At 37.8% G+C, this 24,876-nt stretch overlaps 1 protein-coding gene across 3 annotated transcripts in view; it reads right to left on the bottom strand.

Moving 5' to 3' along the window:
- Positions 1 to 24,876, bottom strand: part of FANCC (FA complementation group C) — a 283,214-nt gene that overhangs the window by 183,390 nt on the left and 74,948 nt on the right. For 2 of the 3 annotated variants that reach the window (XM_046023916.1, XM_046023919.1), the window contains exons 2-3: positions 6,307 to 6,520; positions 4,498 to 4,582 (exon numbers count right to left, since the gene is read on the bottom strand). In XM_046023916.1, coding sequence (XP_045879872.1) covers positions 4,498 to 4,582; positions 6,307 to 6,471 — 250 coding nt within the window. In that variant the 5' untranslated portion in view covers positions 6,472 to 6,520. Of the gene's footprint in view, positions 1 to 4,497; positions 4,583 to 6,306; positions 6,521 to 13,775; positions 13,864 to 24,876 lie in introns of all 3 variants that reach the window. The other variant, XM_046023918.1, reaches the window with a different exon arrangement.

Here is a 24,876-nt window from a genome sequence, read left to right as displayed (position 1 = left end):
CAAACATCCAGGACCATCTGCGAAACTTAACTTCATGGGGTTTTTTATTCTTGTGGTTTTGGGATCACTTATGCTTAGCCCTTGTGTGGTCAATTTTCTTTCTCATACAGCAACAATTTTTAAAGCCAAAAGAGAATGAAAGAACCAACTAAAAGGACTGCACTTTTCCCAAGATCAGTTCTCTTAAAGCATATTTCAGACTGATAGTAATTTCAACCTTTTAAAGGCAATATAACTGGTATAGGCAGTAGTCAGGATTTGTGTCTTAATCTTTTAATCTTCTAGTTTCCCAAAACACCCTCACTTGTTAAAAACAAATTTAACAAAAGGATCGTTTTAAAACATATTCTGCTTTTCTAAACGGTTTGGATAAAATAGAAGCCTCTTACATGTTCCTCATTCTTTAAAATTTAAAAGTTTACCAAATATGTGATGAAAACACTGACCTTTGAAATCTTATACTTGGCAAGAGTATCTACTTAGTGAGCCATTTTCTTTTTCCTCATTTGGTAACAGAGTCCATTCCAGTTGGAGATTTTACAACACAACTGAGAAGCAAGAATGATGCATAAAACTGAAGATATCAGTACCTACATGAAAGCCAACCAACCATGGCCTTCATCCAAAGGCCGTGGAGTGGCAGCCAGGAAGCCCAGCACCAGGAATCAATCCTCTGCAGAATCACCTGATACCCCTTACCCTCTCATCTTCTATGGTCTAAGAAACACAGCATTTCTAAGAGCTATGGTAACGAGAAATAAGGAAAATATAACCTTTTATAAAATATAAAAGCTACCCCTGCATTTCCAACCATACATTAAAGAACACTAATAGTAAATGTTTATTAAGCCTACTTTCTCCCCCATAAAAAATTTCTGCTCCCCTAATAACATCTCTGGACAAACTTTATCACGGATTATTCTGAGGGACATTCATTTTTTTCCTAGTTTTTAATGAGCTCAAATGTCTCACCGGCTTGCCTATTACAGGTTTATTTCATGAATCACGTCATTTAATCTCTAAAGATCCTAGGATTCTTCAGGCTCAACCAATGCTACTGATTTAAAATTTGACCACTGCACTTCCTGTGCTTTAAATATTAGAAGAAAGTCTCACTATCTTCATGTCACAGAGTGTCAGACACATCCAATGATATGCTTACTACACAAGTGGCTTCCTCATTAGGAAAAAATGCAACCCGACGGACAGGAGGAGGAAAGGAGGAGGAGAAAAAGAAAGAAAATAGTATTTTATGGAACTTAAGTTATCTAAAAGATGGAAATTTTCCCCAGGTGTTGAGTGAATCTGCACATTTAGTTCAACACGTATACAATTTTTCAAAATTGTCCCTCAAAACAAATCAAAAACAAAAACAAAGAGCAGCCAGAGAAATGTTCACCCAGCCTTTAGGAGGTGCCTTCCCTTGCCCAGGGTCAATGGACTAAAATGGACTGAAATGCACTGAAATGTACTGCTAATGGGCTTATTTTGTGTTAGGGATTTATGGATGCAAGCAATCACTTGTTATTCATGAGTGCCACCAACACTCACTGCAGGGGAGAAGGCATCTGTCAGGTTCCTCTCTGAGGCTCCTAGATTCAGAGTGGACATCCTGCAGGCCAGTTGAGTGAGATGGGAAAACACCTGGGATTCATCATGCAAAAAGTCACTGCCACCAGGTCTTCATGAAAATTTGGATTCTAAAAATGAGTGGAAGGGGAAAAAATATGCCAGCATATATTTGCCACCTAGTATTTTTTTTTTTTTTTTGGCTCCTGAGCTAGTATTCCAAATGAAAACTAAATTAATTCTTTAAAATTCTTTTAAAATTCCTTAATCTACAATTTAAAAGTATGAAGGTAGCACTTTTTTAAGACAATAAATATTTGTTATTTTAAGCTGCCAAGTTTGGGGGCAAATTTTTATGTAGCAATAAATACCAAATAGTGAGGTTATAGCTGTTATGCTTAATCCTGAGGGCATAGCTCGATACAAGCAGCCATAATTCCAAGAAGGTGAAAGCAGTAAGCTTATATAGAGAACACCCCTGAATAAAAGGTATCCCCTCCCTTTCCATTATCTGTTTTTTCTCTCCTCTTCATGGTGTCTTTTCATTTCCAAATCTTTCCTCCTTCTTTATTATCTTTCTTTCTTTTTTTTTTTTCAGGTTTTATTTATTTATTTATCAGAGAGCGAGAGAGAGAGAGAGATCACAAGTAGGTAGAGAGGCAGGCAGAGGCAGAGGGAGAAGCAGGCTCCCTGCCAAGCAAGGAGCCCAATATGGGACTCGATCCCAGGACGCTGGGATCCTGACCTGAGCTGAAGGAAGCTGCTTAACCAACTTAGCCACCCAGGCATCCCTATTATCCTTATTTCTGATCCAATTCTCACCTAGCATAATCAGAGACTTAACTTCTTTCTTTGATGGAAGCTGTCACCTTTCCTGTTATTTAAGGTTACTTTGATATTATAAAACCATAAGAAAAGACCCTTTCTTGGCCAAAAGTACCCAACTAGCAAAACAACAAAACAACAGTAGTAACACAGGCAAGACTTAACTTATCCCGGAGTTCTGTTGCCTGTCAGTCTTCACTAAGCTCAGAACCCAAGGCACACCTCAAACAGGAAGCTGAAATTTAACAGGCAATTCAAAACATAACAGAGGCACTGAAACAAAAAGAGATGAAGGATTTGTTTCTGGCTGTCAGAGGGGGCCAATGTAATGGGGACAGGTGCCAAGGAAAGATCACAGACAGATACAAGTTTAAGGCTATAGGGAGAAATCAGTCCAGCCTCCTGCTTTTACAAATAAGGAATCTGAAACTTAGCGAGTCTGGTGGCTTGTCTCAGAAAGTCCCATCTCATCTACTGTTCCCTAAGAATCAGCCCCATTTTGACCTCCCCTGAAAAACTCTCCTTTAACTCTCAGCTCCCTGTTCAGAGCTCCATAAACACAAACCATTTCTGAGTCAGGCTGATCTGCTGGGGTCTCTTTTCTAGGTGACTGGATGCTTCCAGTGAGAGAAATCGTAGCCATGTTTTCTTAGGCTTCGTATATTTAAAAAAAAAAAAAAAGTTTAGTAAGTATCTGTTCAGTGACTATATATATTCATGTGAGGCTGGTTGGTGTCAAAGTGAGAACTGGGCCACTTCAACCACGAAGGTGTGATCCTCAGGACAAATCATTATAACAATGCAGGCTTTAGAGGGGTGGGATCCTAGCTTTTATCAGTTTTACATTATGGGGAAAGTAATTTCTTTGCTCTAATCCATAATTACCTATCCTGCAAAACTACCGTCAAGCAAATATTATACTAGCTAAAAATACAGTCAAGTCAAGGCAATAAACCTCAACTGTACACTTTCAGATGTGCCTGCTCTCCCCTATGCTAGGCCCTGGAATGACAAAAACAAGTAAAACCACAGTCCCTGCTCTCGAGAAGTATTCAGTCCTCCAGGACATCAGACAGACAAACCGATAATTACAAAACGGTACAGTAAGTGTTAGAATTCAGGGGGGTGCGATCAGCTATGGGGATACTAAGAGAAGTTCCTAACTCAGCTCCAGCAAAACTATTTCAAAAAAAGTTTAAAAGGATAGGAGATGAAAACAGAGCTCCAGGCAAAAGAGTCACATGTCACAAGCCCTGACATCACGTGCCTTCAAGTCACCGTTAGTAACTCAACTCAATCCTACTACCATATGTGTGGTGTGGTTGTGGAGGATTACACAGGAAATGAGGCTAGACAGGTATGCAGGAGGTCAAGAAAGGAACATCTACCCCAAAGTGTCCCCAAATTCCTCTTCACCTTGGGTAAAACTACAGTGTCATCCGTAAAGAACGTCAGGGCCATGGGAGGATTAAGACACTGAAGAATGATTTTATGCATGGAAAAAGGTAGAATGTGAGTTAACATAAAATTGTGAAACGAGAAATTACTTCATTATTATAACCATTTCACAATGAATTAAAAATGAGGTTATGATAATCATCTGGAAGAGTCTACTCCATAGCACAAGTTCTATTTTCTTACTGATATGCATGTGCATAGGTGTGTGTATGTACATGTGTGTGAGATAATCTATGTGAACATATATGGATAAGAAAAGAATGTCATCTTTGTTGTTATTTTTTTTTTTTTAAGATTTCATTTATTCATTTGAGAGATAGTGAAAGCAAGAGAGAGCACAGAGGGAGAGGGAGAGGGAGAAGGAGACTCTCAGACTTGCCGCTAAGCAGAGAGCCCAATGTGGAACCGGATCCCAGGACCCTGAGATAATGACCTGAGCCGAAAGCAGATGCTTAATTGACTGAGTCACCCAGGCAAACAGGATGCCATCCTTCTAATGGAACGATGAATAAATCTCAATAGTTATTTTGTAATAATGATGGGACAAAATTTTTAATTTGAAGCTCTGTATTTTGTTAAACAATGCATAGATTAAAATTATTATTAGAAGTTTATATTTTGAGAAGACAGGCTTTCGAGTCTTACCAAATGCTAAGATAAAAGGATTCCAGCAAGTTTTTGCCAAGAGTTGACCAATTGTGGGGAACCTTTCAATGATCGTATTTGAATCCTATGGAAGAAAAATATGTTTTGGTCAATAGAAGGACACCACACAACTTAGAGAGTTAAACTGATACTATAGGTTGAAGGAGTCTGAATATTGTAAATATTTCAGAAAAGTGGGAATTTCAAATAAAATTTAACAAGTAACCACCTTACTTCATCCTTAAACCATACCACCCAAATTTGAAGATGTACAGCACATTTACATAAAATCAAGCTTGTTATAAAATTACCTTTATTTATACTTAGGAAAGGCTAATTTGTTTAAAAATATAAAAGAATGTTTAGCAGTGAACAAAATATTATGGTTTTTTTTTAATCCACCATAAGAAAGGTTCCTAACTCAAGTTTAGTAGGGCTATTTCAAAGAAGGCTTGGGAGGACAAGAACTCTAGAACTTGTAAGAAGAAACAAAAGCAGCTAAAGCATAAAGATATACATCTCTGTTTATGACTATTTTGGTTACTAAATGCGAAATGACATCATACTTACTCTACAACAATCTGAGACCAGATCAACCAAATAGAAAACAGCTTAAATTAAACAATCTACATGTTATTGTAGCATGTACAACTGGCCCTCTTCCCACTTCTTTACCTTTCAGTAAAGTTCAAAAATAAGACCTACATGAGGTAACATGTATATAAGCTGAAATGTAAGCTGCTGCATCAATAAATTCTTCACATTTGTCTTAGCATCAAGGCCAATCCTAGACTTTCTGGGACCAATTTAAAGCCAAGCTGCAGAAATCCAATTACAGAAAAACAATTTTAAAAGGTAGTGTCAGTTGCTCATACAGACTCTATCTTTCCTTCTAGTTAATAAAAACACATGAACTCATATCGTCAACATGAGTAATTCTTCAAATTTCTGACTTGCTTCTTTAAGGGAAGTTTTCCTTTGTTATATTTTTTATAACAAAAGAACATCTATGTTAAATGAAAATTTCACTTTTTACTTTGAATTTAGAAAGTATAAAACAAATAATATTTTCATAATATAAAAGCATGTTAACTCATAAAAGTATCCATTGTAGTAAAAATGAGAAATGTCAAAACAAAAAAATATCAAATTTGAACACTTTATACAATAGCAGTGAAGACACTCAAAATCTTAATATTCACCGGAAAAGATCACTTGAAATATTCAAAAGAAGAGATCTTATTATTTATCATCTCATGGTAGAACCAACTTTAGGACAGCATTAAAGAAAGGATAAGCATTGGGGTGCCTGGGAGGCTCAGTCAGTTAAATGTTCCACTGATTTTGGCTCAGGTCATGATTTCAGGGTTGTGAGGTCAAGCCCAGCATTGTGCTTCACCCTGGGCATGAAGCCTGCTTAAGATTTTCTCTCTTCTCTCCCCATCTTTTCTCCCTCTCTTAAAAAAAAGGGGGGGGGGTAAGCACTTTAGAAAACTCTTCAATATTTAAAAAATGCAAAGGCCTTTAAAAGAATCCCAATTATTACCTGACAACAAGTGTCAAAGTCTTGTTTTTTTAAAAAATAACTTTACTGGTCAGGAAGTCCCATATGACACTGTAACTAATCGAGAAGATTGAAATCATGAGAAATCAGAGATCAGGAAACCGCCCCCTGTCTGTATTACCTATGGATAATATGTCTTTCCAACCCAACAATACATCGGGTCAATACCACAAGTCCCTGACCCTAGATAACATTCAGGCTTAGTTAAATGTAGTAGAGATTCGTTATTTTGGTCTACCACTTACCATCTCTTTCAAGACTTCATACATCTGCCTCAGGAACTCCTGAAATCGAGGCAGGTGAAGGCAGGTATCTTGCTGGGTTTCCAAAGTGGAGGCCTGGTCCCAAACAGAAAGCTTCTGCATCCAAAACTGATAATCAGAAGAAAAGCTTACTGAATCTTGAGCCATCTTGGAAAAAGGGAAAAGGTGATGGACCTTCACAGTGGCCTGCCAAGCACTGAAAGAAACAGTGAGCACACATCAAATCTAGAAGAAAGGGGAAAAATGAAACATTTTTAAAAGGATTTTTATTGGTGATTTCATATTCCACTGATGAGTGAAAGGGGGAATAGAAGGGACTAAAATAGAATGCCTTTGATGGAGTCATCTTTGAACTATTTTAAAACGTGTCACCCAGCTGTAGCTCCAATTTTCACCATCTGAACTTTTATCATGAGTAATATTCCACTAGAAGTCATTATACCTTCACAGACACATGCTAATTACACACAAAAAGCACACAGCTGATACTAGTTTATATCTTCTTTTTAAGATTGAGCTATTTTTAAATGTTCTGAAGTTCATTTGGGTATTTTAATGTAATGGGAAATCAAAAACATCCTCGGGTGTTTAATAATAGGCTGTGTCTAAAAATGTTTTTGAAGTTTTCATGTTTTATATGCATTTCTGACTTCTCATTAAGGTGTTCAAGAAAATCTCTATGCATTACTGTCTACTGAAATTTCTTTCCAGTCTCTCTTCACTTTTTAGGAAAAAGTAAAATAATTCATTCCACATGCATCAATTTGAGCAACCTATTTAATTAAAGACTAGTATATATGCTTGATCTCAATTAATTCACAAGAAGAAATCATATTTTAGTAAAATATGAAAAACTGCAATTACTGAGGACGTGTACTAGTCCTAAAGGACAGAACATCGCCCATAAACGTGACTTAGCACACCTGAAGTCCATGTTAGAAAGAACTGGGGAGTCGCGCAGTGTGAATGGGCCTCAGGAAGAACTGGCTAAATAAACCCAGGTGTCCCCCCACCATCCCAGTTCCTCACCATCCTCACCCATAAGAAGCACACCGGGCAGAGGAGGGAGGGCTGCTTCTCAACTGTGCAGGCTTTTACAAGGTCTCTGACTTTCTTGGGACAGGGATGATACTCAGCTATATGATTTCAAAAGACAGCTCTGCAAAAGGTGAGTTTAAACGTGCAGCAGCAATAATTAACAGATAAAATGGTCCCAATTAAGTGCCAAAACAACAACAAAGCGGGTTTCATTATTAAAGAAAAAAATCAAAATACTTAAGGAGGTCATATAATTTGGTTGCAGTACACAAAACTTGAGCAGGAAGACGGAAGTTTTTAAATAGTACTAAAAATTTGATCTTAAGTAGGAACATGAGGGGAAAAAAAAGGTTTAATCATGGGGGAAATACATGCATCCTGCTGAATGGCACATAATAACCAAAAATTTATTTCTTCTCCCTGAATCCTCCCTTTCTCTCTTGTCCTTCTTATCCAAGCCATCACCAACACCTGTCAATTCTACTCCTAAAATAAAAATGCATGATTTCATTCAACCTATCCACTTCTTTCCAATTCCACTGCTGCATCCCATCCCATTCCCATCCATTTCTTCCCACCCATCCCTCTCCAATTCCTTCTCTACAGTCCACAAAAACAACTTTCCCAAATGAGAATCACACCCAGCACACTCCTGCTTAAAACCTCCCCCCAACTTCAAAAGCTTCCTGGGAAAGAAATCGTGACTCCCTGTAGAAAAGATCCTAGCTCCTTCCTGTAGTCTTTGAAGTCTTGCAAAAACTTAGCTCTGGCACCTGCTCTCTTTTCCCATGCCGCCACTCCTCCGCTGTGTACCATCTGGTCCAGGCCTCTCATCCGTTCCACCAACACATGGAACCGTTCCCTGCATTACTGCTTTCTGCTCCTTCCTCCACACCTCTTATCCCATCAGTTGTTATTTGCTCACTTAGTTACTGCTTCCTCTACCTGTATATAAATTCCCTGTCTCCTAGAATTCTGGCAAACAATAAATATTAGATAAAGGAATGAATAATTCACTGATATTTTTCAAAGTATAGTTCTAAACTAAACACCATAACAAAATGCCTTTCCAGATATAGCAATTTAACTTTTAAAAGGTAACTTCCCCAGAAAAAAAATTTTTTAAGGTGTATCTATGTGAAATTTTATTAATATCCCATTTAGAAATACAGTAATAGCTTATACACACATACCCTTACTATGCTCTTGACAATATGTTAAATGGTTTACACACAGTAGCTAATTTAATCCTGGAAGCAACTCTCTGAAATGGGTACTATCATTATCCTCATTTTACAGAGGCACAGAGAAATTACATAATTCTCCAAAGTAGGATTACATAAAAGTCCAAAGGAAGTAACTGCTAGGAAATAGCAGTGCTACAGGTTGTGGGATTTGATTCACAGAGTCTAGCTCTAAAGTCTGTGCCCTAAACAAAGAAATAAACAGAAGAAACAAATTAATGAATTTCTTACATAGTTCACACAGTTCTAGGTGAGGCCTTTTTAGATATCTGGAGACACTAAACTGAAGACCTTTTAGGTAGAAGAGACAGAAAACATCATTTTATTATAGCCAAATTACAAACAACATTTTGCTTAGCAATGGGAATACATCTGATAGTTTTAAATGGAAACAGCTTTAGGGATCATGCAGCCATGGTCCTGAGGAGCTGTTCTACAGCCTGTCTGGGGGGAGATAGTCATGACTGGGAAACAAGGGTGACCTGATTGTGATGCTTAGCAGTGGGAGTGCTGCTGGCATTTAGTGCCCAGGAGCCAGGGATGCTGAGCATACTGCAATGCATCGGTTCAGCAGTGCACGAAAAATGGCCTTCCCCCAAAGGCCAAAGACACCCCTACTGAGAAATGATGACCTAATCCAAATACTCTGGAATGGGCATCTGTTGACTATGCCCGTTGGGCATTCCTCCTCCCTTCTTTTGGTTACAACACCTTATTGTCCCTTGAGGAAAGAACTTCTCCTCCATTCCCCAAGTCTTGGTGAGCCTATTAATCAAGGCACCTTGCGCCATCCCTGAGAGGTGAAATTATGTTCAAGTTAGGCAAACCAGACCCTGTGCTGGGAATCTGAATCTTGAACAGAATGACATAAGAATGGAACTAAGTCATTTCAAAGACTCACCCAGTCTAGATCCCAAGGCCACCCTACATCATGTCCTTAACAAAGTATAGCCTTCCAGCTCTCTATTTTTTTTTTTAAGATTTTATTTTTTGAGTGCCTGGGTGGCTCAGTTGATTAAGCATCTGCCTTTAGCTCAGGTCATGATCTCAGGGTCCTGGGATTGAGGCCCGCGTTAGGCTCCTTGCTCAGCAGGGAGCCTGCTTCTCCCTCTCCCTCCCGCTCCCTCTGCTTGTTCTCTCTCTCTCTCATCTCTCTCACCAAATGAATAAAATCTTAAAAAAAAAAAAGATTTTGGGGGCACCTGGGTGGCTCAGTGGGTTAAAGCCTCTGCCTTCGGTTCAGGTCATGGTCTCAGAGTCCTGGGATCAAGCCCCACATCGGGCTCTCTGCTCAGCGGGGAGCCTGCTTCTTCCTCTTTCTCTGCCTGCCTCTCTGCCTACCTGTGATCTTTCTCTGTCAAATAAATAAATAAAAATCTTTAAAAAAAAAAGATTTTATTTTTAAGTAATCTCTATACCCATTGTGGGCTCGAACTCACAACGCTGAGCTGAGATCAAGAGTTGCACGTTCCACCCACTGAGCCAGCCAGGTGCTCCTCAGCTCGCTCTTTAATTCTGTCCACTACCCAGGGCTTTCTGCAAAATCCTTTTTTTCCCCCTTAATTTAACCACTGTTGGTTTCTGTGGTTTCAGGAAAAAAAAAAAAAAAAAAGCAACTACAAACTGATATAGTTTCATATATACTGATATAACATCTAATATAAACCAGATAGTGGGCTGCAGACAACAAACCTTTGAAGAAAGAAGAGGAATTTAGAACTGGTTACTGGGCCAAATCATGGAAAACGGGAGGGAAACTTCTGTTCATATTAGGGTATTAGAAACCAGAAGTCCATGGAACAAGAAGGTAATAGAGGTCAATGAGGTATTACCTATGATCAGGGACCCTTGTTATAACCTTCTAGTAGGAATGGCCAAGTGAAAGACTGGATTAGCAAAAAATGATATCTGGTGATCTGCAAAAAAAACAAACAACAACAACAACAAAAAAACAACCGTCTTTCTAACCAGGAGGCTAGTTGGACTTAGTCAATGACATTGGGCGATCATAGACACAATCAAATGATGACTCCAACTCAAGCTGTACTTTCAGATGTGGACCCTATTGGAGAAAACTAATACCACCCCAGGCACCTAGAATGCAGTTATGAAGCTGGTAATAAATGCATATCTCCACTGGATAATTTGAGGACTTGTGAAAGTGGTTCGAACCGCTTTCACCTCCCTTAGAGGTATCAACTCAGAACATAGTGTATTACACTAGTCTACCATATTGAAGTTATCAGGCTGACAGAACTAAGAAGAGATTAAGAAGACACAGGTGCCTTGCATGTATTTCAGATGGTGGGATATAAATCCCATGAATATACAGGGCCTGCCACTTCAGGATATTTCTTGCGATCCAAGCCATCTGTACCAAGTCAGGATATGCCCTTTAAAATAAGGATAAACAACAAACTAGTACCAGTGGTTGCCTCCAATGTGGAGACCTAGATAGCTGGATAAGTGCAGAAAACAAACATGGGTTTTACTGTCCACCTTTTTTGCATCTTTTTGAAACATTTGGCTGACATCTCTGGGACTCAAGAACGTAAACTCGCATGGGTTTTAGACCATTTATCTGCTTCTACCTATTTTCTGGCAGTGAGAAATATGAGTAGGACCCAGAGCAAGAATCACTGCACAGTTGATTCATGCTAAAGTCCTCTGCCACTTGGCACACATGTCCCAGCATATCCAATGGTGTTTAAAGTATGTGTGGAAGATCTGGATTCTGGGCACAGCCTATAGCAGGCCTCAGTGACTGGACTGACTGTCCAAGCCACAGAGCTGGGTGTGCCCAGCAGTACTCTATCATCATGTGCAAATTATGCCTTCTTGAGCAAAATGCATGAGTGAGGTTTTTGGATGCTATCTGCGTATGTCTTTCCTGCTGTGTCATATAATTTTTTTTTTAAATTCCCTTCCCTTTCATTTTTCCCTCTCCTACTACTGCATATATAGAGCATATTATTAGTAGATAAATTTTCTAAAGTCTATAATTTAAACAACTATTGCAGAGATGGGAAGAGGAACTGACATTGTCCAGAAATCTTGGGCCTGAAGCCAGAAGCATTAACAAGGCATTACTTCAGATATCTCCCTTTTTGAAGGGAAACTAAATTATGTTAGCTGGAGTGTTCTAAAAATTCTTTGTGTAGGGGCGCCTGGGTGGCTCAGTGGTTCGGCTAAGGTCATGATCTCAGGGTCCTGGGATGGGGTCCCGAGCCGGGCTCTCTGTTCAGCAGAGAGCTGCTTCCTTTCCTCTCCCTCTGCCTGTCTCTCTGCCTGCTTGTGATCTCTGTCTTTCAAATAAATAAATAAAATCTTTAAAAAAAAAAAATTCTTTGAGTAGACAGTAGTAGGTCTGAATGTCCTGAGTAACCAGCAAGTGTAAAGTAGTCGGTATCTGTGGTTTTGCCCACCTAGCAACCTTTTCCTATTCCTTTAATATGAATGCACCCCATTTTTGCTCTGAAGAACTGCCCTTTGTCCATTCCATATAGTCTTACTAAGACTATGAATCAAGTTGTGCTTCTTTAAGAGTGAGAGAGTTACATAGGTCTCATAGATGAGGCTAACAGGAAAGAATGCTATGCAAATAAAATAAAGTTTACATCTCTTTATCTGACACCACTCATAAACAGCCGACTTTTACCCAACAGAGAGAACAGCTTATAATCATCTCACTTAAGGCACAGGCTACATAGTACAAATGAACTTTTGTTTATGTTTTTTTTTTCCTGTTTAATGACTAATTTTAAATACACCAAAAAGGAGACAAAATAGCCAAAAGAACCCCTACGTACCCATTAATTAGTTCAAGCAAATCACAGACATCATACCACTTTACCCCAAATACTTTGATCTATATCTCTTTTCCCTAAGGACTCAAAAAAAGGAAAGAAAAAGAAACTTAACTACACTATCTTTCACACCCAATAAATCCAGTAATAATCATCTAATAACCCATCTATATTCAAATTTCTTTAAAATTACCCTTTAGGTTGGGTTGTTTATATTAGTATTGAAACAAGATCCACACATTGCATATGGCCAATACTGATATCTCTCCTTTAATCCATTACAAAATAATATAAAAATAAGCCTCCCTTAATCTTTAATAATTACCCCCTTGATTTTCGTATCATTTGTCCCCTGAAAAAACAACCAGTAGAAGAGGCTAATAGAATCTACTGTATTGACTAATAGAATCCTTCACACTTGTGCATTTGGCTGATTGCATTCCTCTGGTGTTAGCATGTTTTGCTAACCCCTATATTGCCTACAAACTGAGAGCACAATTTATAGGTTTTTTTAGATCCAGGGTCAATCTTTTTCCAAGAATACTTCATTTGTAGTGGTGTGTGCTTTGAATCAAATGAGAAGGCACATACTGGTTGTCTTATGTACCCTAATGTGGAAACTGATCAGTTGTTTCACATATAGTCAACCTAATCCATCCATTATAAAGTTCACCATCAACACTTTCCTAAATGGACTTCTGAACTCATGATCATTTTAGAACCTTTAGGGGATGAAAAACAGTGATTTTGCTATTTTATCCACTCTCCTGCTTTTATGATGTTTCTTGACGTATTAAAGCCTTACAGTTTTAGGTAGTAAGAATAACAATCTTTTCCAATGGCAATCCAACATTACGACTCTCTAACCCCGTGAAATTGCCAAAAGCACTGTTAACTTCCCTGACCCCCCTCCTGCAGGTTCTTGGTCTCTCCCAGCTTCTCAAGAAATGGCAATGCCCCTAGGGTAAAAGCTGCTAAAGAATCTGTTCAGAACTCTGCACTTCCTTTCATGCCAGTGTTAACCCCTTGAGTACCAAGTATCTGCAGTTTTCCAATGGCTTCAAAAGATGTTTTATCTGGCTCTTCTTGGCACTGTAAATAGCTGGAAGTAAAAGTCTATCATAAGTTCCAAGACAGGTGAGGTAAACAGAAGTACAAAAGTACAGTACAGAATATATTTAGTGTAAACATACTTAATTAAAATTGCATCCTATTTCAGTCCTACGTCAGATAATGGTAGACTATACAGTTGAGACCAACCTACCTGCTAAGCATTATTCTGTAAGGCTACATGCAATACAAAAACATAATTTAAAAATCATCAAGGAATCAGAAAAACAGTGTTAAATTATAGAGAAAGATCTTAGCACATGGGTTACACAGGCCTAGGGATGCATTTCTGATCCTGAAGATGCAGTTGAAACGCAAAGGTTAAAACCTTTTCCAGGTGCCTGGAAGACACAAACAAAACACCTCTTTGAAGGAAAATAACATCTAACTATTATTAAAAAATAATTTTTCATATACAACAAAAATTATATAATGAAAGACAATCAAGCACACAGGAAGAAAAGAACACATGAAGAAAAACTCCAAAACAATGGACAAATGAAAAAATAAGTAAAAGAATACAGTAGAAATTCTAAAACTGAAAAAACAAGACAAAACAAAACTAATTGAAACTAAGAATTCAACAGATGGGTTCAATAGCTGATCAGACTCAATTGAAAACAGAAATTAAAGAACTTGGAATATATAGAAGAAGAAACTACACAGAATTCAACATGGAATATAAAAAACAATGGAAAGTACAGGAGAATAGATAAGATACAAAAAAATACAGCAAGATAGCCAGAAAACATACCTCCAATACAATAAAAGTGAGGGGAAAAAAAGGCCAACCCAGAATACTATACCCAACTAAAATATTTAAGATAAAGTGAAATAAAACATCTGACACATCAGAGAATCTGCCACCAATAAGCCTGCTCTTAGATGAAAAATGATCCCAGACAGAATTCTGGAGGCATGAGAAGAAATAACAACAAAAATGGTAGATATATGGAAAAATTTAACATTTATGATATAAAATAAGAATAATATCATTGAAGTTTTAAGTATATATATAGAAATTAAGATATATAAAAACAACAGTATACAAGCCTGGAGAAAAATAGTTAAAGAGTTCTAAAGTTGCATATTTTCCAGGAAAATGAAGATAAAAGTGTTAACATTAGGTTTCAATAATTCAAGAATGCACACTATAATTTCTAGATATCCACTAATAGAATATCAACAGGTAGTATATAATTTCCAAGTTATCAGAAGAGAAAAATTTACAATTAAAAAAAAAAAACCCAAAAGGGGAAGAATGGAGAGAAAAAGGAATATAGAATGGACAAGATAAAAAAAAAGCAGAGTGAGATGGTAGATTTAAACTCAAATATATCAGTAATTATACGATATACTAATGGTTTAAATTTCTGAGGAAATCCATTTATTTAAATTCCAGTTAGTTAACATACAGTGTGATAATACTTTCAGGTGTACAATATCATGACTCAATACATCTGTACATCACCTGGTGCCCATCACAAGTGCAGTCCTTAATCCCCATCACCTATTTCACCCATTCCTCTTCCCCTCTAATAACCATCAGTTTGTTCTCTGTAATTAAGAGTCTGTTTCTTGGTTTGGCCTCTTCCTCTCTCTTTTTTCCCCCCTTTGCTCATTGTTTTGTTTCCTAAATTCCACATACAAGTGAAATCATATGGTATTTATCTTTCTCTGACTAATATAGTTCATCAGTTTCATCATTTACTTAACATAGTACTCTCTTGCTCCATCCATGCTGTCACAAATGGCAAAAGTTCATTCATTTTCATGGCTGAGTAATATTCGTGTGTGTGTGTGTATGCATACCCCACATCTTCTTTATCCATTCATCAATTGATGGACATGGGCTGTTTCCGTAATTTGACTATTGTAGATAACGCTATCAGTTTTTAATTAAAAAAAAATACGTTGCTACAAAAGACACATCTAAAACATAAAGATATGGTGATTCAGAGAGGTTAAAAGAATAGGGAAAGAAAAACCAGACAAACCTAACCAAAGGAATCCAATAAACTGTACCAACTCAAATACACTTTGGGACAAAAAGCATTACCAGAGGTAAAGAGGGTCACTTAATAATGACAAAGTGTTCAATTCACCAGGAAGATTAAACATTTCTAAATTTGTACACTCCAATAATACGGAAATGAAAAAAAAACTATAAAGCTCAAAATATAACACAGAAACTGACCTAATTGCAAAAAGAAACAATCAATTCCAATTATACTGGGAATTTTCACACATCCCTCTCAGTAAATCATAATCATGCAAAAATGCACAAATTACAAGCAGCACTGTTCATAATAGACCCAAACTGAAAAGAACCCAAATGCCAGTCAAGAGTAGAATGAATAAATTAAATGTGATATAGTCATACAAAGCAATACTATACAGCAATGAAAATGTGGGATCTACCACTACAGGCATAGAGATGAATTTTCAATCATAATATTGAGAAAAAGAAAGCAACCCATAAGAATATATAAGATATGATTCATTTACACAAAGTTCAAAATCAGGTAAAACTAAACTGTAGTGGTTACTCTGAAAAGTCAGGAATCCTATTACCATTAGAGGAAGAAAAGAAGTACAATGGCAATCACGATGCTGGCAATATTCTATTTCTTGACCTGGATGCCAGTAACATGTACATTAACATTTTAATAATTTATAAAACCATGAGTCATGTTTATGTGCTTTCCTCTATGTGTTACTTTCCACTACCCCCCCCAAAAGCTTCAACTTCTAAATATACATTTACCATCCAGATATTACCCCAAAGGAAAAAAAGAAAAAATGTTATAGCTTATAGTTCCTAATCATTAAAGTATGTGAATACAATAAAAATTTTTAATTATTGAAAGAATCTATAAGTATTTTATATTTTCTAGCTGAGTTCTCTGAAAATATTACAACTGTCAGAATTGGCCAGAGATAAAATCTTAATGCTTGTTTTCTTTCTCCTTCCCATCCTCAAATAATGACTCCACTTTCCCAGTCTTGGCTCTCAGGAAGAGAAAATCCACAGCTTTCTCTACCTGCCCCCACTTCCCCGTAGCTATGTGGCTACTGCTTTGCCCTAAGAAGGCTATTGTCATAAGATGGAAGAGACATCCAATTCATCACTCAGGGAAGAGTAACCAGTGAGAGGTCCATGCTCAACCAGACAAAATGAGGTCGTGTCCATGCAGTTAAAACAAAATGCAGGCCTCATAAAAGAGAGGATTCTTCAGTTTCACAGTAATTTCAACTTTTTTCACAAATGCATTAATTTTTATATCCCAGTTAATCTGCGCACTTACTAGACAACTGAGATATGAATTTACATCTTTTGATTGATACCAAATTCTTGATCTTGCCCCAAACATAAATCTTTGACTTCCTTATGAGTCTGCTTAGTGTGCATGCCCTCACATGGATGTCTATGCCTATATTCAATTCATTGGAGCAACTGAAGAAATAATGTTTAGCATCTTTTAAAAGCATAAAAGAAAGGTGGATGTCAATGACATTAACTCGGGATTTTAACAAGAATTTTGTACACAAACTGTATATGTTTATGTGGCAAAAGCAAATGGCATGGAAAGTTGGAAGGACATCCTCATTTTCCATTTCTTATTTCTCTTTTGGCACATTTACCCTGTCCTAAGGAATCAAAACCATGATTTCGCCTTCTCCACATACACAGACTAAAAACAACAAAAGTTCTTAGTCCCCTCACTATATATTTCCAGGGGAAAATAAAATGACTTCAGAAATAGCCATATAGAAGAGACTAAAGAAATGTCTTATGAGCACAGAGAGCTTAGACACCCAAATGCAATCAACTATCTAGTAAAGGATCCCCATGTACTTTTCATGTCTCTGCTTCTTGCTATCAGAGAAGATCCTACAGAGGAAGGAGGCAGAAGTAAGAGGGATAAAGTAGCGAGGAAATCCAGCCATCAGAGCCAGCAAACATCAGATATTGAAACAGGGCTGGTTCAAAATGGTGTCAGCTCTAGGGGTGACTGGATGGCTCAGTTGGTTAAATGTCTGACTTCAGCTCAGGTCATGATCCCAGAATCCTTGAATCGAGCCTATTAGGCTCCCTGTTCAGCAAAAAGCCTGCTTCTCTCTCTCTCTGCCCACCACCCCCGTTCCAACCCCCCTGCACTTGCATTCTTGCTCTCTCTCAAATAGATAAATAATCTTTTTTAAAAGTAGTGTCCGCTTTGGATCACTGCCTCCCCCTCCTCTCTCATTTAAAACCACTTGAAAGTTACTCTGCTACTTGCAAAGTACTATTGTATTAACTCAGATCACCATGGCACAAAGATACACCACTATCCCTGAGGGTTCAGGGTGTTAGCTACCAAGACAACACGGCCTGGATTCAAAATACAGCAAGTAAAAAAGAGGTAATGCTTCAGTGCTAAAATGTTCCCCATTTTGGTGATTTCTGTTCTTTGGGAAAAGGATATATTCAAAAACTTAATGGAAATGTGCTTCACAAAGAATATGGATTTTACCAAACACCATTCATGAGAAGTAAGTATCACAACACTTAAGCAATGCCTGAAGAACGATGATGAAGAAGAAAGAAACAAGTAGGTGACAGGCTGGGGCAAAGTATCCTTTAAATTAATTAAAATTAAAATTAAAATTAATTAAATTTAAATTAATTAAATTAACTCATTTATTTATTAAAAAACAAAGCCATTTCCCTTAATTTAAATATCAAGTGTTAAAAGCCTGGCAAGGGACAGCCCCCAGACCAGTGGTTCTCAAATTATCTTTCAGAATTGGAGAAAGACAACTATCATATGATCTCCCTGATATGAGGACGTGGAGATGCAACATGGGGGTTAGGCGGATAGGAGAAGAATAAATGAAACAAGATGGGATTGGGAGGGAGACAAACCATAAGTGACTCTTAATCTCACAAAACAAACTGAGGGTTGCTGGGGGGAGGGGGGTTGGGAGAGGGGGAGGGGGGTTATGGACATTGGGGAGGGTATGTGCTATGGTGAGTGCTGTGAAGTGTGTAAACCTGGCGATTCACAGATCTGTACCCCTGGGGAAAAAAATACATTGTATGTTTATAAAAAAAATAAGAAATAAAAAAAAATTAAAAAAAAAAAAAAACAAGGGGAAAAAAAAATTATCTTTCAGAAAGCAAGGTGGGTTCCCAAAGTTCCATGCTGATACCTGAGTATTTAAACAGCCCTGACTTTAAAAAGTAAACCCTGCAGGCCCAGGCAGGAGCACACAAGATGTTCCATCTACCGTAGCACTGGGAGGGATCAGGAATGGCATGAGCCAGCAATTCCAGCCTCTCATTTAACATTATGTGACATTATTATCCTCTCTTATTCTACAAAGTTTCAGGACAGAAAATCCCTTCTATAATTTAACCTGCAATTTTCTGATCCTCCATTAGTACTGCTGTTGAAAGGCAACTCGCTATCTCAAAAGGGCTGTCCAATCTAGAGACAACTCAGAACTCAACTGATTTTAGATTTTATGAAAAATCTAAAAAGAGGGGCACCTGGGTGGCTCTGTGGGTTAAGCCTCTGCCTTCAGCTCAGGTCATGATCTCGGGGTCCTGGGATCGAGCTCCGCACCGCACCGGGCTCTCTGCTCAGCAGGGGGCCTGCTTCCTCCTCTCTCTGCCTGCCTCTCTGCTTACTCTTGATCTCTCTCTGTCAAATAAATAAATCTTTAAAAAAAAAATCTTAAAAAGAATCCTTACTCAGATATGATGAGGAATCTGGTACCTTTAAAGTCCTCTTAAAGGCTACAACTGGCACAGATGTAAAGGAAAAATATTTTAAGAATCACTTCATTTTAATCATTATTGTTTTCTTTCATGGCAAACAGTTGGTAATATATAAAGCCAAGTATGCAAGTAAGAGCAGCCAGGGCTACATTTTGAACAATGTGAGAAATTCAAAAGTAGTTATTATAATTTAATTGTGAGCACTGAGTAATTACCAAGTTCCTACCATCTGTATCTTCTAAATCAGTGCAGTGGGTAAACATCTAGGATGAAGTCACCAAAGTGACAATGATCACAACAGTGATATAGAACTTCAAAGTTTTTAAAAAATTGTTTAATGAAATGAAACCTTGTGTAAAAGTTCAACACGTACAAGGGACAGACCTGTGCAAATCATGTATCAAATAAGGGATTAGTAGCCCAAATATATTAAGAACTCCCATAACTCAATGACAGAATGGAAGGAAGGACCCCAGTTTTTAAAAAATGGACAAAGAACTTGAATAGATCTCTCTCAAAGATACACAAACGGCCAATAAACACATGAAAAGCTGCTCAACATTACATTACATAACATCATCATTAAAGAAATGCAAATCAAAACTACAAGGACATACTACTTTACATCCATGAGGGTGACTATTATTTAAAAACACAAAAAATAGCAAGAGTTTGTGAAGATACAGAAAAACTGGAACCCTTGTGCATTGTTGGTAGGAATACTAAATAGCATAGCTGCTGTGGAAAACAGTACGGTGGATCCTAAAAAATTAAACAATGAATTACCATATGACCCAGCAATTCCACTTCTACATATATACACAAAAGAATTCAAAGTTAAGAGCACAAATGGGTATTTGTACACCCATGTTGATAACAGCATTATTTGCAATACCAAAGGGTGGCAATAATACAAACATTCATCGAGAGATGAATAAATATACAAAATAGGTATATACATACAATGGAATATTATTCAGTCTTAAAAGGAAGGAAATTCCAATACATACATGGACGAGCCTTGAAAAGATTATGCTAAGATAAACAAGCCAGACACAAAAGGACAAGTTTTATATCATTTCACTTACAGGAGATACCCAGAGTAGTCAAACTCATAAAAACAGAAAACAGAATAGCAGTTGTCAGGGACTAGGTGGAAAATTATTATTTAATGGATACAGTGTTAAAGTTTGGGAAGATGAAAAAGATCTGGAGAGGGATGGTGGTGAAGGTTGTATAACACCATAAATATAATCAATGCTGCTGAACTGTACATTTAAAAAATAGTTAAAATGGTAATTGTGTTTATATCCACTGTACTACAATTAAAAAAAAGAAAAAGAAAAAGAAAAAAGGACAGATTTGAGTGTGGCTCTGGTCAAAGCAAAGATAGAGCCTAGAGTACACACTATGTCCCTGCCATGTTCTCCTCTCCAAGGACCCCTCATCAGAACAGTTCTACCTACATTGCGAGTGGTCTACCTGACAGTTATAACTCTTCTGTTGCTTCTCTGTTAACAAAATCAGTTCATCCAGGAATCTCACAGCCATGAGTCTTGAGGAAGGTGGGATGTGCCTCAATGCCATGGGCAAGGTGTTGATTAATGGAGACCAAGAAATAGGAAACATTTTTGGACTCCTTTATTCTTAAACATTGCTGAGGACATTACTGAGAGATCTTGTTTATGTGGGTTATACATACATTTACCACATTAGAAATTAAACCTGAAAAAAATGTAAGATCCAAAAATATATATACACACATTTCATTAGCTGCCAGAGCAATGATACCATCATACATCATGTAATCTTTGACTCCACTGTAGATTAGGGAGAAAATAAGAGTGGATGATGTAAATGATGTCTTAGCATTATTCTGAAAATAGTTTTGCCTTCTGATCCTTGTGAGAGGGAATCAGGGATACCCAAGGGTTCTTGAGTCACATTTTGAGAATGGCTGATATAGACCAGTCACAGTATTTCCACCTCCCCCCTACTAACTGTAGGAATGGCCAATGTTTCTCTACTTGGGACAATGACAACTGAGCTTCAGCTGAAAGGTTTCTGACAGAGTCTTTCTCAATCTAAAATAAATTCACATTTTTTCATATTAGATATTATAGTCTTCATGTGACACTTAGGATGGTGGCAGTTGCCCTGGGATCCAGCAGTAAATACGCCTGAGGGGACTGGCCAACAATCTATAAAGAGCAGAGCAGAAAGATGGACCTGGGTCCTCTCACTAACACAGCTGAAGCAATTAAGTAGCCAATCTACTTTGAATTTTCCTTTGGGATTAAGACACCTTTTATTAGGTTTTCTGTTACCTGCAGTCAAACCCATCCTAGCTGGCACATATCCTTAGGACCAAGTTTGCTAAGCACATTAGGACACAAATGCTGTGCACGGTTGCTGGCACACAGAAACTCAATAAAGATTTATTGAACAAATCTGTGATACATAAATAAACAAGTCCACTAAAGCTGTTGTAGAGGAGAAACTAGATAGATAAAATCTGAGAAGATTTTGTGTTGACAGAAGCCCATGCAGCTCCCAGACTGTCAACATTTCAAAGTTCCTTAAAAACTTCATAGTCTCAAACTGGCTATGTATCATGGCTGTCAGGGACCCAGGAAGTTAGAAATTGCCTTCCTTTGGTCTATTCCATCTCTAGGCTAGAGGTAGGAGAGGTTAAGTCTATACATGCCAGATACGGCCCATTACCAAAGTGCCAGCCTGATAAAAAGTACTATTTTTTTTTCATTTCCCTTGAGCATGAATCAACTGAAGGCACTTCTCCCATGAAATAAGCACCAGAGATTTAAAGGCAGAACGCTATGAAACACTCCCTATGAAAGAAGAAAAAGATAAATTAAATACCTAGCCTCCAATCAATGTCATCAACTAGGGGCACAATGGCCTTATCAGAAAATATTTAAGAATACTGACTGGCTCAGTCAGTAGAGCATGTGCCTCTTAATCACAGGGCTGTGAGTTCAAGCCCCACACTGGGTGCGGAGCCTACCTAAAAAGAGTGAGTGAGAGAGAGAGAGACAGAGAGAGAGAAAATCTAAAACTCTAGGAATATAATCAAAAATAAAATTAAGAAATGTATATCCACCTACGCTTAAGGTTGACAACACACCTCCTCAGCCTTACTGAAAGTCTGATGCCATTTTCTTTAATTTACTAAAAAGTAACGTTTCTTTGCTTCATTATTTTAAATAAGACTGGCCAATTTGCCCCTGTGTTTGTGAGTCACAAAAGTCACAATAAAATATTCTTGTTTCCACATAAAGTGCTTAAGAAAGAAATGGTATCTCCCCCTCTAAAAACAATGAGGTTTTAAAAAAAGTTCCACTAGGAGGAGCTGCCTTTTTCTCTGTTGAGCTTCTCCTTGGAGATAGTCTAATCAAAAGCCAGACATGAAATTTGCAGATAATTTCAAACAAACCTCAATTGTAAACAAAATCTAGATCTAAGGAATCAGAAGTAACTGCAATCCGGGAGCACAGTGAACACACTTTTCAGATGACTTTGAAAGAATTAAGGAAATTTAATCTAGCAGATAACTCTGCCTAAGGATTTATGGAACTCCATTCTCCAGTCTATGTCCCCAGGTGTGTGAAGAAAAGTGCTGCTCTCTGGACCAACTTCCAAGGAGAAGCATCCCTTTGTGATAGTGCTTGTTTTGGGAGCTACCAAGGCCAAGCCCCCTGACCTTGGTCTCCATCAGAGCACCAAAGAACAACCATTGGGCTCAAAAACAAAACAAAAACAAAAACAAACAAACCATAAATGACTCTTAATCTCACAAAACAAACTGGGGGTTGCTGGGGGGAGGTGGGATTGAGAGAGGGGGAGCAGGCTATGGACATTGGGGAGGCGAGGCGAACCATAAGAGACTATGGACTCTGAAAAACAACCTGAGGGTTTTGAAGGGTCAGGGGTGGGAGGTTGGGGCAACCTGAGGGTTTTGAAGGGTCAGGGGTGGGAGGTTGGGGGAACAGGTGGTGGGTAATGGGGAGGGCACGTTTTGCATGGAGCACTGGGTGTTGTGCAAAAAGAATGAATACTGTTACGCTGAAAAAATAAATAAAATGGAAAAAAAAAAAAAAAACAAACAAACAAAAACCAGTCTTCCTACATAAATTCTGCTAGAAATAGTGGTTACTTACTTTCCTTGCATTCTTCTTAATTTTCTTAGACTATGACATTTGATGAGACCAGAAGTTTGAAAAATGGCCTGAGGAGCACATTAGATACTAAAATATTAGTAATCTTACCTTTGTCACTGCTGATTTGGCTCCAAGTTATTTCTGCCTCTTTCCACCCTTGGTTCTACTCATAATTTACTACTAAGTAAACAAAAACAAAAAAAAAATCCCACACAAAAAAAAGTGTAGGGAGTCTACACTTTATGACAGAAACTCTCAAGAACACTACAAGTAAAAAGATGGCAGTGTGTTCTTGCTCTCAAGCAACCTGTGGCTATTGAGAAAATCTGGATCTATAAACAGAAAAAACACAATCCCTTGTGGGAAGGGCTGGGAAAAAGAAAACAGAAGGTGCTGTAGGGAGCACTAAGAAGGGGGTACCTCACCCAGCACGGGGGTGTCAGACACTTCCAGAGAGAAAGGATGCTTATGCTGAGAAAAAACATGAAGTATGAGCAGGAGTGAGCCAGGCAAAAACATTAAAATTAACAAACAAAAAACCCCACAGGGTGCTACTACACTGCACAGGAAAAGTTATGCTACCCTTTGATCCATGTTTCTCAAACTCGAAGAAAAAACTGCAGAGTGTTCTCAGAGCCATCTAAAACCATTTTTACCTGTTAAATACAAGTATAAAACCAGTAAAACTATTATGCTTATAACTCTTATTCACCTACAAAACCTGACATGCACAAATACCAACAAATCAAAAAACTGAATAAAATTTCAATTGACAAAATGAATTCGGTGTGATCAAGACAAAGGTTACTAAATCTTACTTGGACTGGTCATGTAAATCTGTTACTGGCTACCAATAGCTAGCAGCAGCTTCTGTCATTTGTTACCATGCATGGCAATGGCTAAATTCACCCTTTTCTCTTTTTAAACTACGGTGAAACAGCAATTTCTCACTGAGCTCAAATACATGATTTACTTTCTCACCTCTGTTCATTTCTCAAGATCTAAAAGTAGTGCTACTTGACACCAATACGAACATAACTGCAGGCACTGACATCTTAAGACACTATTTAGTTAGAATTGTGGGCATTTAGGTGTTTGGAAAACAAGTAAATTTTTAAATTACCATCAAAATGAAAAATAAAAGGTGAAATCCTTGTAGGGAACCATGGAATCCTAATAAATCCCACCTGCTTAATCCCACTCATCTTCTTGGGGCTACAAGCCTCTGAAGGAAGAGCTTAAATAACTGTATGCTACGGGTCAGTGAACTCACACAAAAAAGCATTTTTGTGGTTAGCGTTTAGTACTATGTAAAACCAAATATCTCACTTTATTTCCTTTAAACCCCCAGTCCACATGACTTCCAGTTAAGATGGCACAGTAAATTCACTTTGATGGAACCTCTCTAC

Source organism: Meles meles, chromosome 11 (genome assembly GCF_922984935.1).
Source record: "Meles meles chromosome 11, mMelMel3.1 paternal haplotype, whole genome shotgun sequence".
Lineage (NCBI taxonomy): Eukaryota > Metazoa > Chordata > Mammalia > Carnivora > Mustelidae > Meles > Meles meles.
Note: the sequence above shows the minus strand (reverse complement) of the source record. Positions and strands in the feature narration are given on the sequence as shown.